Below are 15,534 nucleotides of genomic sequence, written 5' to 3'. Positions count from 1 at the left end.
TCATACAAATGAAACACAAATTTCTGCATAACTCGATCACTAATCAAGCAAATGGAACTAAATTTGAAATATGGAGGTTTTAGGGAGCAATAAATGTTTTCATGGTGGTTTGACACTCCTTGCTCCTCTCTAAAGAGGGGGAGGGGAGGGTGCTGAACAACTCGAGAACTAATCATATAAATGGAATTAAACTTAGCATATAGAGGTTTCAGGGATCGATAAACGTTTCTATGGGGGTTCGACACTTCTCCCTCCTCTCTGAGGGGAGGCTACCATATAAATGAAACACAAATTTCTGCATAACTCGAAAACTCGGTTTTTGAATATGAGAAATGTTTCTACGATGGAATGACACCCCTCCCTCCTCTGAAATGGAGAGGGCGTCCCGTAAAAATTATATACATATTCCAACCAAACATGAAAATTGAAATTTTGACGTAGAACTACGTCTTTCATTAAGGGTTTTTATGAAATAAAGTTAACGTTAATAACTATTTTTGACGCGAACGGATTTTGACGATTCACATACCAAATGAATCGGAAATTCCCTAAGATTTGTTTGATATGCTATACATTACAATATCATAGTCTGTATATGGTTCAAATTGATGAAAATTGGAAGCATTTCCATTTCCTCATACATTTGTTCTGTCCATTTGTGTGCTTTCCCGATGGAAAAAGTAAAGTTATCCAAGGACCTTTTTGAAGGTTAGAGACGAATGAACTGAAGAAGTTTAAAGTCTCATGCAACGGAGGAAGGCAGGCTTTCAGCCTCGTTCTGTATTCAAAGCAATGCATATCGCTTGTTCTTTCTTGTTTTGCGACATCACATGTCTTCGTTTCGGATTGAGCTGTGGACGCGACCGAATTACTCACTCGCATCATTCTAACGCCATTGCATTAAGGTTCTGAGCTACACAATTGTGTGGGGAATCATCAAGCTAGGTTATCGTCAGCTCGCCAAGAAAATAATTGTTCTGGAATTTTGTCAGTGATTTAGTTTCGCATGACGGTAGGAAAACTCTCTTCACAAAGGATGACAGCTAAGCTAATCTAGACTGACAATATTAACAGAAAGGGCTTCTGTTGAAAAGAGCGGAGAACGGAGATAAGTGTGTGCATATTTAGTTGCTTCAAGCCATCGATATATTGATATTTGTGTGAGTACGTGCGTGCTTCATAACCCGTACGTAGAAATAGTGCATCTTCGCTACGCTGAAGGCCCATTTGTATCTGCTTCCGTGTGCCCTGTAACGCCCTGTAACGATTGTTTGGTGTTGAAAATTATGCAGTCGTAATGATAAATATAAACAAGAAGGGGAAATAGGAGGAGAGAAATATTTACGCTATGGTAATAGTAATGAATCTCTGCTGAGGCAAATATTCAGCCTTTTTCCAAGCAGTTAACGTTGTTTGTTTTCTGTCATCAATGCATTGAACTGACGCTATGGTGAAGCAAGTGTTAAGGTTGTGCACCGAAAAAAAAATTGGGGAATACCAAGTTATTAATTTATTTAGGTTCGCGTGCCAGTCGCAAAACTGCTTTCAACTAGGATTGCATTTGTGCTAATCTTGATCATAATGAAGCAGTGCTACTCTTTTCGAGGTTTTTGAGATTAACAGATGGAGTTTATTTCGTTTATTTAGTCATCAAGAAAGTAAATGTCGTTCTGGAATTTTGTATGTGATTTGGTTTCGCTTGCCAGTAGCAAAACTTTCTCCACTAAGGATGACAGCTGCGCTTATCTCGAGCATGTATTGTTCTGCGAGCACAAGAATGAATAATCAAACAATTATCGTCAAATGATTCTACAATAAAAAACAATTCAGGGCGACCAAACTGGTAGAATGGTTGTTTCAAAATTTTCATTGCATTATAAAATAATATCCGCAGTTATAAACAAGCGACTTCAATTAAACTACAGCGTAGTTTTACGTCAACAATGCGGTCGTGTCTTGAACACAACCTCCTATAATTTTTTTTAATGTGATAAAACGCACTCGTATATCTTTTTCTATCTGTATAAATAAAAATGGATCCCCGAATGTGTTGATAAGAGCATAACTCGAGAAAGGAATTGTCCGATTTAGGGCTGTCTTTATTCTATCATATTTTCTGTAATTTTTCTGTCTTTTTTTTGTAACGGAGAAACATGTTATTTGCAAGTGGTTGAAAAATCTTGAACGAGAATCGTGTCTGAAAATAATCTGATATTATAATGACGAGTTTTGGTAGAAGTACTAGGAATTTTATCATTTTAAAGGGTAGATTAGAAAATCAATCTATGAACAGTTCGGCGATTGGACCTATGAACGTGCGCTTAGTAAGAAAACGTGAATGTGATAACGAAAAATAGATTTTGGGCGGGAAGAAGTTTGCCAGGTCAGCTAGTTCTTGAATAAATAATATGAATAGCCTTTACAATTTTCAACAAGTTGTCCATACATTGGAAGATGGACACTTTTACAGGGAAAAAGTTTTTCTAACAACAAGAGAGAGAGAGAGAGAGAGAGAGAGAGAGAGAGAGAGAGAGAGAGAGAGAGAGAGAGAGAAACGTATTAATTTTGAGGGGAGTCACTTCAAGATGCAATGAAGTCCATTTGACGAGGGAGAATGAAATGATATAGTCGAGTCGGTAGAGGTAGATAGCGACTCAACGCCCGACTGACTATTGAGTCATGTTGAAACCGCGTGAAGATGCCAAAGGTCATTTATAACTGAATACGACGGGGAATTTCTGACTAACCTAAAGCCGGGTTCAGACGGTGCGAGTAAGCATACGAGTCGGTCTAGTCAGTTACTGCAGTACAGCTACTCACACCGTGTGAACACATCATGCCAGTTAGTGTCATGTGTGATTCGGCGTGCGAGCTACTTCAAATTTTTTTGAATTTACTCGCACTCGCATCCCTCAAAACGTCAAAAACAGAATTTAGCGCTCGAATCAGGGATGCCAAATCTTTACATTGTCTTTACATGTCTCTATTTTTAAGATATTTGAAAATATGCGAAGATTATTATAGACTTGAAAATTATTGAAAAAACAAATAAAACCCTCATAGTTTCTAAGCGGAATCGTTGTTATTAAACGGTTTTATTTAGCTTGCCCTGTAATCTGTTTGTATGTTTGTAACATGTCCCACATTAGTAGAAATTTGACCCCCTTCTTGTTGACCGATTGATCTGAAATTTGGAACACACCTTTATCTCTGTAGTCATTACAAAACTGCGTATTTCATTATCTTGTAAATCCAAGATAGAGGCCGCTACAAAATGGCGGATCCCTTTCTTCCTCAAAACCTCATCAATGTGGGTTTTCCAAAACCCCATCAATATGGGTATCAAATGAAAGGGCTTGACTAGCAGAATACAGTTATTTAAGAAAAATGCAAATCCAAGATGGCTGCCACTACTAAATGGCGGACTACATAGTTTCCCAAAACTTCATTAATATGGGTGTTGGGGGGAAGCAAACTACGCCACTGATGACTTGATCTGAACCTGCGCATCCGGACGGTGCCACTCCATGACGCACCCAGACAATCATTGACAGCTAGCTGTCATCACTGTCATTCTGAAAACTTCTCTCGTACCACACATTCTTTGCTAATCACAAAAAAGGAGTAGAGATAGAACCCAAAATAAAGTTGAATTCCCAAATTGTTAAATAATTGAATCATCCTGTCGTGCTTTGAATTTAAAACGAGGAGATCAAATGTAGGTAAAACCTAATAATGTAAAGTTCTTGTTTAATTATTGTTTCTCTTAATAAATACAGCTTTGAGCTCGCTATACATTGATAAAAACGCGTGCTGAATAGAACCTCCGAAACCCCCGTAACAATGGGTATCAAATGAAAGGGATTGACTAGCAGAACACGGTTATTTGTGAAAAATGCAAATCCATCAAAATTCTACCAAATGGCGGACTACATATTATGTCAAAACACCATTAATATGGGTATCAAATGAAAGGGCTTGAATAGTAGATCACAGTAGATCATGAAAAATTAAAATCCAAGATGGCCGCAATCACAAAATAGCAATATACTTTATTAAACGGTTTTATTTAGCTTGAACTGTTCGTATGTATGTATGTATGTCTGTAGGATTGTCCCACAGTAATAGAAATTTGACCAATAGGAACTGACCGGATAGGAACTGCTGTCATTTTAAAACTGCTTATCTTGAAAAATCCAATTTGGCCTCCGCTCAAAATCGCTGATTCCATATCATCTCAAAAAAAAGGTTGATTGAGATATGTGTATCAAACCAACGAACTTGACTTGGAGAACACACTATGTATTTTCTGCAATCTACTCAATATCGGTATCAAATGAAATTTTTTGACTGATAGAATACAGTACAATGCCTTTATTGTAGAGAAATATTCTAATGAAACAGATAATGTACTAAAAACTAGAAAATAAAATGAGTAAACAAAAACTTTTTAAATTATAAAATCCATTCATTTTCATTATCCACAATTAGTGATTTCATCATATGTCCCACTATTTTATTTTAGTCTTATCAATGCCCTAGACTAATGAAGGAGAGGTGTGATAACTACTAACTGCAACTTGCCTAATTATTTTCTCTAGCTTTTAGTACATTATTATGTTTAATCACAAATAAACCGTTTAACTTAAAAAGTTTTTTTACTCATTTTATTTTGTTTTGCACGCTGGTGGGGCACGTTTTCTTTTTGAGATAGTTTTCTTGGGATTCTAAATATAAAATCATTATCGGGCACAATTTTCATTCGAAATTCACTCACAACTTCCAAAAAAGTATTGTTCTAAAAAACAGAATACATATTCCATTTAAAAAAGTAGATTTTCATTCATTATTTTAGTTTTTGAGGCGTATTTATTCCTCCTGCAAATCTACTATCATTTTCATTTCACAAATTGGTACACGAAGCTGCTGTCAAGGCGAAATAATTCAAAATTTGAAAAATCTTTTAGACTGCCATTTGTAGCACTACATACTTTCGGAATTATTTTAGCTATGGATGCTTTCGAGATTCTAAAAAAATATCGACAATAATCTGAACGATATTCCAGAAGAAAGGTACAACATTTCTAGTTTCACTTATGTAGGTATAGCATCCCTCATGAGTGTATCTTGCGTTGTATTTGTGGAGCAATTAAATCCAACAGTTTTTTCACTTTTTCAGGTGTTATTCTCAACACTGCTCTGTACTCTCGGGGATCATCATCGTAGAGTTACTTCAATATTGTATTTGTTGCTCCTTTTTTTTGCATCCAATTCCTGGACCGAATCCTTTTTTCTTTCTGCTTTTTCCGGATAGTACCTTCAGTTCAAAGAAATTCAGCACAAAGTATTTTTAAACACGGCCAGTGTGTGTTTAGCGATAAAATTGTGTAATGATAAATTCAACTGAAAATCTAAGACGAAAACTGCCAATAAAGAAGTCGATTTCGGATCAATCATCTGACAAATTCGGATCTGATTGCTGTTTCTGACGATTTGATGGACATTTGAAAAACCGCCTGGCATCTCTGGAAAACCTGTGCCGTAGTATCTAGTTTCTTGCCAGCAGCTCACATTGTGTGAACGGACAAGGCGAGTCAACCATTTGTCAAGCGAGTTCACCGGGTCAGTAGCTGCTCATTGTGAAGCCAGCTACTAGCAACGTATAAATGGGCCTTAAGTTGACTATGACTATGCCGAGCCCTGGTGCTGCCAATGGCCAGTCGAGTTGGCATGAAATTCGTGACTAGCTTTAATATGATTCTTTTGATAACGTAACGTTCTCATAATGTACATAATTATATAATATTTCGTTATTCACGTTTTTCACATGGGTGAATACTTTAGGATGTCTGTTTTATGAATACGAGTACGAGCTGAAAATGACTAACTGAAATTGTATGCTCTAACTACCATGCTTTTGTGGACATTTCGCGATGATGACATTGGGCTTCCTGTTTCGACTAGTGAAGCGAAAATGATAATGGATTTGCAAATGTGGAATAAACACACATTCAAGATAAATGTTATCATTAAAAAATATTTTTTCCGTGTTAAATATGTATTTCAAGCAGGACCCGAAATCTTCGAAGGTGAAAAATGAGGACCGACTCTACTCGCATTAGTATTAGTTAGTATTAGGCGTGCAGAATAGCGCACACACACTGCACACTATTTTATACGTGTGAGTAGTTTTCGTGTACGCTACAAAAAAATCTAGCTCACCTGCAAAGTACGTAGAATAAGAAGGTAGTCTACTCCCTGCTTTGTTCAAGTAGTGGTAGGCAAAGAAAAAAAGCAAAAAATAGTTATTAACCATAGATCGAATCCATATAAATTCAAACATTTTTTAATTTTTTAAATTATAACACAAGAACTGTCTCGAAATATGTTTCGAAATAATGGAATAGTGGTATACTTCATTATTTTAAAATTGAAAACAGTAAAATTATCGCACCTGTACTATAGAAATAATGCAAAACCGATAAACAAATGTGTGGAGAGGTTATATCGAAGCAGTGTCGTTCTCGTTCCCGATCCAAGGAGCGAATGCATGGGATAACTAAAAACATCTCCGATTAGTTTATCTCATTCGAAATTATTCTGTTCCGGCATAGCGGAACGTGGTATTTCAACATTTTGCTGAAGTAAACAAAAACTATTCAGTATGAAATCGATAGAAATTCACATAAAACGTTACTTGCAGTGAAAAACAAGTACACTATCGTGTTTAATGTCGACTAGACCGGCGATTTTGCCACTTTTTATGATGTTTATAACTTTTAAAATCGAGAAATATTGAAAAAACTTCAGAACTTCGAACAAATTGAGGATTTTTTATTACTAATTTCGTTGTGTGTGTAATACATGCGCTCTCCGTGTGTATACACAGGAAATATCCCTTACCTTCTATTCTATGTACTTTGGCTCACCTGTAGCGTTTGTCAAACCACGGTGAACTCAAACATCGATGCATGCAAACGTGTATGGGAGAGAGAGAGAGGAACGAATTCGTTTTGGGGGAAGTCACTTCAAAATGTAATGAGGACAATTTGACTGGGAAGAATGGAATGATATAGTCGAGTCGGTAGAGGGAGATAGCGACTAAACGCCCGACTGACTGTTCAGTCGTTTTGGCGGAGAAACTGCGTGAAGAGCCAAAAGTCATTTACCGACTAACCATGGATATAGTCAGTCGGTTAGTCAGCCGACTATCCTCAGTTGACTATGACTATGCCGTGCCCTGATTCTAAGTAATAGGGTAATATGTTTTTACAAGTTAGATAACATCTTGAATGAATCTTGTGTCTGTTGTTTAAGGACTCCATAATTCAACAACATCGTCCTCGTTGTGTCTGATGATTATTTGATATTATTATGGGCCCTATTGAATACCTGAAACCGGGAAAATTGAAGAAAAATTTAAAAGAATTTCATGCTAAAAAAAACAAAACATCATCATTTTACTTGCTGCGCAAAACGTAAACGATCGGTGAGACATCTGGATTTTTCTTTTGAACTAAGAAAATGATGATAATGTAATCTGAAACTCAAAAATAAATCACGTATATTTTACTTCCGGGCTTCCAAGGTAGTTCTCACCTAAGTGGTGCGGAATCAATCCACTTCATTCTCAAGCAAATTCATGCATGTTTTCAAGCGATTTCTTGCAATAAATTCTCAGACCACCAGAGATGCCAGATTTACAAATATGTTTGTATATTTACAGACATATCTGTAAAACATTCATCACATCTATTCATCACATCAAAAATATTTGTCTCACCATATGACATTTTTCCATAGTTTTAATACAGAAAAGTTATTATATTTAGTATATATCAATACACATGACGTTAGACCAGCGATACTCAATCTGCGGCCCGGCAGTCCTTCTGGTTGGTCCATCTGGTGTGTATGAACTTTTGCCTTGACATCATTGCAGACGAAAGAGAGGATACGGTTATTCACAATTAATGAAAAATTGCATTCTCTGCAGGTAAGGAAAAATCTTGAACGAAAATTGTCTCTGACAAATATTTTCTGTTCTAGATAAGATTGTTTTGCTGAAATGCAAGGAGATTTATTGAAAAATAGTTAAGTTAGGGTCAGGACTATGTCTTCTAAGTATTTAAACAACATCGAATAAAAATTTTCATTCTATTTTTAACAAATTACATTTGCTTTCGGGTCTGCTTATGACGAAATATGGGTTACTGTTCGATATTGTTACGACAGACATGGTTCATGGCCGTGTGGTGATCTAAAACTTGTATAGCCTTGCATGGCGGATGGAAAATATACACTGCATTTTCTTATAAATTTCATCAACGACAAGACCGCAAGCCTTGGTGGATGTCCAATATATCAACGGTGAAATACTGTTTTTTATAAAAATTAACAACGCGTATGTATGTGTATGTATGTGTATGTATGTATGTGTAGATCGTTGAAACATTTGAACACCTTACAGCACATAAGTTATTAAGTGGTCCAAAAAATATTTTTTTTCCACTTTTTCCCAAAAATGACAAATGAAAATTAATAACTTTTGAATCACTGAATCGATTTAGATGATCGACATATAAAATTGACCTAGCCTTTTATTAAAAAATATTTAACTTGCGAAAAAAATAATTTTATTTTAGTAATTATTGATTGTAGTCGTTTTTTATTTTTTTATGACTTTCGACTAGAGGGCGCTATATTTTTTTATATTTTTTATTGAAGGCTGAGGATTTTTTACACAACATATCTCGATATCAGAGATGCTATAATTATCGTTTTTAAGTTAGAATCCTATCTTTAACCGAGAAAACTATGAAAAACTAACTAAATCAATAATTAAAAAAACAAAACTCAATTTTTTCGCAAAAGTAATATTTTTTCAAAGAAAAATAACTCGTAAGCTTCAATTTGATATGTCGATGATATGAATCGGTCCAATAGTTTGAAAGTTATGACTTTTTGTAGTGGGATAAATTGTTTTTCGAACCATCGATTAGTTTTGAAAAATCATATTTCAAAAACGAAAAAATAGCATCTCTGATATCAAGATATTTTATGTAAAAAATTCTCAGCTTTCAATCCATATTAAAAATAGGATCCATATTATATGCAAGTTAAATATTTCTCAATTAAAGCTCATTGGCTTAAATTTGATATGTCGATCATCTAAATCGGTTGAGTGGTTCGAAAGTTATAAATTTTTGAAAAAAGTCATTTGGGAAAAAGTGGAAAAAAATGATTTTTGGGATCACCCTAAAATGGAAATGGGCACCCTAATGACAAATTAAAAAAATACGAGTTTAAACAGACATTCACATGTTTTTACAGACTTTTTTTTTAAATCATCTGGCATCTCTTCCTTCACTTTTTATCGAATATTTCCATCGCAGGAGTAAACATTTACGTGACTCTGACTTTGTTTGTTTTTATTACGTTCGGAAAAACGTTATGACAAAGAGAGGGGACATTAAAAATGCGTTGCTCAGTGAAAGGCTGAGATGCTCTTTCAGAGATGCAATGGTTAATTAAACAATTGACGGAAAAATGTAGTTCGTTCATTTTATAATTTTACTTATTTTTGCCCTTGACAACAATACCTCTTTTATAGTGTTGATTATCATAAGAAAAATAACACTCCTGATCGTTGGATCTCTTTTGACATTTCAATTGGATCTTTTTTGACAGCCGTTTTGATTCAGTCCGCACTACCTAGGTTCTCACATGCAGGAACCATGCATTTTTCAACTTGTTTTTCATTGTGCTCGCGAATTTCCATTTTCGATTCAACCATTGTCAATACTTATATAGTTTTCACAAATGAAAGAGGTAAGAAAATAACATGTTATATATGAAATTGTGTAGAATTAAAATTCTTCCAAACTCATCGCAATCAAATAATCGTTCATGATTATAATATTGTAATTTATAGAATGAACTACAAACCTTCCATAAGCTCACATTGCAAAATTTAAAACCATCAGCACTTTCACCGCAGCGCCGCCAAAAGCACGGATGTCGCTACCAGATGTCGACGCTGTACCCACATCATCGCGGAACTCAGCCATATAGTTAATGTGCGTTTCCAATTGCGAAAAAAAAATAAGGCTCGTATCTAAGCCTCAGCATAGCTGATCAATCGAGCCGGTAGTACTGAACATTATTTAGGATCAATTCTAGTGTAAATTAGGTACGAAACGAGAATTTCATTTTCATTTATCCATTGAATTTTGATTTTTCAAACTACATACAGACAAAAATGATGAGATAATTAAAAATAAATCCAATTTTTTTTATAGTTAATAGCTCTTTAACACTGAATTTATTTAGATGCAATTGGTTGAATTTGACGGGCAAAATTAGCTGGTTTTGCAAGTCAGAGACTAACCAGCTCGAAAGATTGCAAGTCTCAAAAATAGAGAACAAAAAAAAAAAAAGGTTTTACTAGCGTGTTTATGATTTTGGCGTGACTAGTGGACATCCGAGTATGGATTTTGGGAGACATGCGAAAAGCTCCAGTTTTCCAATACTAGTAGTTATTTTACTATCTGAAATTTTATTTAGTTTGTCCTTATTGTTCTAGTAACTTTGAACTGGCGATGAAACTGACAGTGATTTGGCCGGATACCGGATAACGGCTTCGAGGCCAGATAGCCGGATACCAGGCGGCCGGATATTCGGCTCTTTATAAGCTAATACAACACTAATAGATACGACAGAAACGACATTTTTAAATAAGAATTATGAACGAATACAAAATTTTTCGCTCAGAATAAATATCCTATTTAACACGTTAAGCCCTGTGTCGGTTCCTAGGGACTGCCGTTGAGCTTTTCGTTAGAAAAAGTTGATGGGTCTGAGCCAAGGAGCACGGACGGGATCTTGACATAGGACTGTGATTGTGTGTAGTAATTGCATTTGAATTGAGTTTTTTCATGGTTCAAAATCTGTATTTTTTTTCTCTTTTGATACATCAAATGGTTGCCATGAAAAAAACCGTTTCCTGTATGAATTAGTATCCTTTAACGGGTTAGAATCCGGAAGCACGTTCGTGTAACTGCTGTAGTAAATTGATCTTATTGGGTGCTAAGTTCTGCATATGTATTGGAAAGGGAAAGTAGAATTGACATGAGCATTCGAGGAAGTGAAGCGGGTTCCTTAGGAAGATATAGAAATATAGAGAGCATAATATTACGATCGCGACTACTCAAGCTATCATAATCCTCACGCATATCAGATTATGATAGCTTGAGTAGATACGGACGGGATTGTTACTGTATACCCTTTTGATCTTCTAAATCAGTAGCCAGTTAAATTCACTTATTGCATTTTTACATAACATGCTCGATATTGTGACATCCTGGACCACAATTACATGAATTGTTAGTAGCAAGACCTACACGATAAAAACGCGAATTTAGCACGAATTGATTGGACAACATACAATACAATAACTGATAAATTCCTATTATTGGTAGATGGAGAACAATTCATTATACGCATCAATTCACATTGTGAACTAAACGCTCGAATTGAGGCAAAAAGATCGTTGCGTCGGGGAAGAGTGCGAGTGGTTAGTGCAATCGAAAGAAAATATACCCGTTTAATCGTCAAATTATTAACTTATTTCACTCTTTTCACAGTTCATGTTTTAAGCAAAAAAAAAAAAGAATGCTGGATAAATTTCCTGTCTAATGGTATATAACACAACATATGTCGCAATAACGTTTTTGAGTAATATGCGTTCGAAAACTCTTAATGAATCGTTACATTTTTCGTGGAGTGACCCCCCCTATATAGAAATCAAAGCATAGTCCTATGTCAAAACGTTGATCACTGGGACTGACAGTTAAAAAAAAAGGTTTGTTTTCGGGTGTATTCTTGAATGGCGTTAACATTCCCTGAGGAACTTTTTCCGTCTCAACGTATGCATTAGCTAGCGTCATTTATTAACACTTAGTTGATATTTCTTAAGCCAAATAACACGCCTTGAATGTATTCTGAGGGGCAAGCTCTAGTCGAAGTCGAAGGAAATTTCTCTGACGAAAAATACCCCGGCCAGAACGGGAATCGAACCCGAACACCCGGCATGATAATGTGAGACGCTAAACACTCGGCCACGGGTGCACTATAATATGTATTATAATATGTGAATACTTTCTAGTAAAATTTCTAACTTTTTTTGCATACAAAAAATATATGTGTGCGCGGACTGACACTGATAATGTACAAATGCTCTCGATACGGGCTGGATGGAAAGCGCAGCGAGAATAATTTGGGACTCAACGTGTTAATAGTGTATCAAGTGTATCAAGATTCTGGACTTCTGGAAATCATTATTGTAACGATACCAAGGTGATATTGTCATGGCCCACAGTGTCAGTGTGTGTGTGACGTGAAATATAGTCTGCAAACGAACCATAGCTATTCATTAGAAATAAATCAATTTTAAGATTTCATGTGTACTTTTCCTCAAAATATCACGAAATCGTAAGTATTTTCAACAATTCTTTGTTTATTCCCCATAAACTTCATTTTGAATGTGATCAATGACGAGATTTTTTTTGTTTATCGATGTAATTCCACCCTGTGATACATTGATATTCATTAATCATTTTCAGTTAGATAGTTAAACATCCTGCCAAAAGCTAAGTTTTGTTTTTTGTTTGTTAAAACCCGTTCGAGTACATATAACAAACGACCCTTTTCATGTCCACCATTTGGAGTTTCAAAAGGATTAAACTGATTTCTGAACAATGAAATGAATGTCATTTAAAAACAACAATTGTTCCGATCAGTCACAGTCCTTCGTTAAGCTTACGACCGTGCCCCTAGGCTCAGACTCTTCTACTTTTTTTTTCTGATAATGGTTTTATATCATAATATTGTAATTTTTGCAAGTGTAATGAAATAGTTCTAATAGTCACGTTCTGAAAGATCGTGGTCCCTGCGGCGACACAACTGGCACGCGAAACCAAATCACATACACAAAATTCAAGAACCGCATTTATTCCCCACACAATTTTGTGGCGCAGATCCTTAACGCCTGCCTTGATATGGCCATCGATGCAATGATTGCAATGCCATCAGCGTCATCAGCGTGTGATATATTTGGTCGCGTCCACAACTCGAGGGGAAATAAAGACATGTGATGACGCAAAACGAGGCAAGCGATGTGCGTTGATTCGAGTATAGAACGAGACTGAAATTTTATCTCTTCTCCTTTTTGTTGAATTTTAGAGACTTTAAACTTTAAAGATTGTAGTGCGGAGCGGTGTATGAAAATTGTAGGGGAATGTTCTCCAAATCGTTTCAGGATAGTTCAGCATCTCCGTGAACTCACAAGCGGAAACAAATCAACTGATCCTGATGAGTAAATCTTTTGAACGATGATTGTTTCGATCAATTATTTGTGGTGTTATAATTTTGTTGGCAGCATTTCTTTTTCTTCTTCTTTGTTTTTAAGAGTTTTTAAACTTTGCAGTTCATTCACCTCTAGTGGGTAGCACAATTTACACAACTCATCCGTGCACTGTATTCTCTTGGAAATAAAACATAGTATTCAGATTAAAATGGTTGGTTCATAATCGATCTAATTTATTTTCCCATGCAGTCATAATATTATATCATACAGATTTTCATTAGTTTACATAATCTTGTTGCTCTCAGATGAAAGTTGCATTTTAAATCTAAAAACTGATTTCTGTTTTTTTTTACAATTATATACTTTTACACCCCGATGTTTCGCTAGCAAAAACCTAGTCAAGTTTAAATCTTCCTCCTATTTTTTCGAACATGATCATTTTTTCCGCTGTGAATCTTCTTAACTGTTGCGCTTGACATGGTTCGAATCATAAGACTAATAAATAAGTAACTATGTACATGAAAATTGATTTAGAAATCAACGCCTTAACGCTTAAGAGACCATTGTAACTTTGAATTTGATTATGCTACCTTTCAGTGAGTGAGAAAATGCCCGAATGACTCCCATCTCAAGTTCGCTGTTATGCGCTCTATCATACATTATTTACATGAAACGAAACGGGACGCTTCCTTGGCAAGCATCTGTAAGCAAACATTCAACGCTACGCAACCCTAGTGGACAATTAAATAAAGTAAAGTACGATTGGCTAGAATTCTGAGGTTACGGACAGAAAAGAAAACTGTTTACAATAAATTAAATTACTATTCCTGCGTACGAAACTAATGCGAAATATATATACGATTGAAAAACATAAAATATTGCCACCTGTTTATTACTCCTGCTCAGTCGATTGTACGTGTGGAGGAGGAGAAAACGCGATCTTTTACCCTACGAATTTTAGGTTACTCTCATTTTAGGTTAAAAACATTGCCACTACCCATGGGGGCTCTACGGGCTGCCCTGCATGCTGTCGTCGCTCTCCAGATATGTCACATAGGAATCGGTACTGTCCGGGTGATGGCCGCTCATGTCCATGTGCGAGGTAAGTGGTGGACCTTGGCCCTGGCCAGGCATCGGCTGCATGCCACCGCCGCCTCCGACGTCGTAACCGTGCATCTGTAACAGAGAGGAATTAGGAAAAATTAATTACTATCTGTGTGGCTTTCGTGTTCCGTTGGAAGGTGTGTGAGGAAATGCTGAGCGTTGAAAATGAACTATTCGATGTTCAACCAACCGTATTTCTCGAATTAGCGCGTTCGATCGCATTTATCGGAAACAAACAAATTGGTGATGAAAGGTACATGTGTACTCCCTGCTCCGTCTGCGAAACAGCGGTTGCTCTCGAATGCTCAGATACCTATCAATTAGTCTGGCTGGCAGAAGATGGGCGATCACGTAAATGGTTCTTGAGCAAAGTGGTCAGGTCATGGAACAGGACTCAGAATGATGGGTGATGTTGTCCATGACCAGGTACTCAGATCTACTGGGATTTCTTTGCTTTTTATGTGCTTTGAAAAAATTACATACTACTATATACCACGTGAACAACTTTAGGAGGGTAGGGGTTGTGAAAATGTTCACGCTTGTCCAGGGTATAGATAATGGCCAAGTGGAAACGTTAAATAAATATTTTGAAAAAGCAGCATTTATATCTGCATTCCACAATATATGAAAACTATTCTGCATTTCCAAGATATTCACCATGATATCGGAGAAAACTAAAATTCATTTGAACAAAGTTTGATAGCTTATTTAATGTTTATTCTAATTGGTATTGTTATATAGCGCATTTCATTAAACCTCCCTTGAGGTTTTGAAGCTTATTTCAAGAAATGTCAACAAAGAATATATTGCGCAACTGCGGACTGAGTTTTATGAGTTTAGAAATGATAATTGGCTTAATAAACCATTGATTAAGTGAAAATAGTCCCCGTTCTTCCACAAAAACGGAACTGTTAAAACTCATTTTTTTTCTTTCAGCTTTGAAGTTTTAGTTGCAACTCAAATCATATCCATGAAACTCTTGATTGAAACGGCATGCAACCGAAAACCTATGATTTGTGAAGTGATCGTTTGAAAGATCTAGGTTAATCTATTGTATAGTAACG

The 15,534-nt window shown here is 35.9% G+C and overlaps 1 protein-coding gene across 1 annotated transcript in view; it reads right to left on the bottom strand.

The window, feature by feature from the left end:
- Nucleotides 1-13,582: 13,582 nt before the first annotated feature.
- Nucleotides 13,583-15,534, bottom strand: part of LOC129778806 (insulin gene enhancer protein isl-1) — a 122,877-nt gene continuing 120,925 nt past the window's right edge. Inside the window, exon 8 of the mRNA XM_055785915.1 lies at nt 13,583-14,542. Within this exon, the coding sequence (XP_055641890.1) occupies nt 14,375-14,542 (168 nt within the window). The 3' untranslated portion in view covers nt 13,583-14,374. The remainder of the gene's footprint in view (nt 14,543-15,534) is intronic.

Source organism: Toxorhynchites rutilus, chromosome 3 (genome assembly GCF_029784135.1).
Source record: "Toxorhynchites rutilus septentrionalis strain SRP chromosome 3, ASM2978413v1, whole genome shotgun sequence".
NCBI lineage: Eukaryota > Metazoa > Arthropoda > Insecta > Diptera > Culicidae > Toxorhynchites > Toxorhynchites rutilus.
This window is presented reverse-complemented; position numbering and strand designations above follow the sequence as displayed.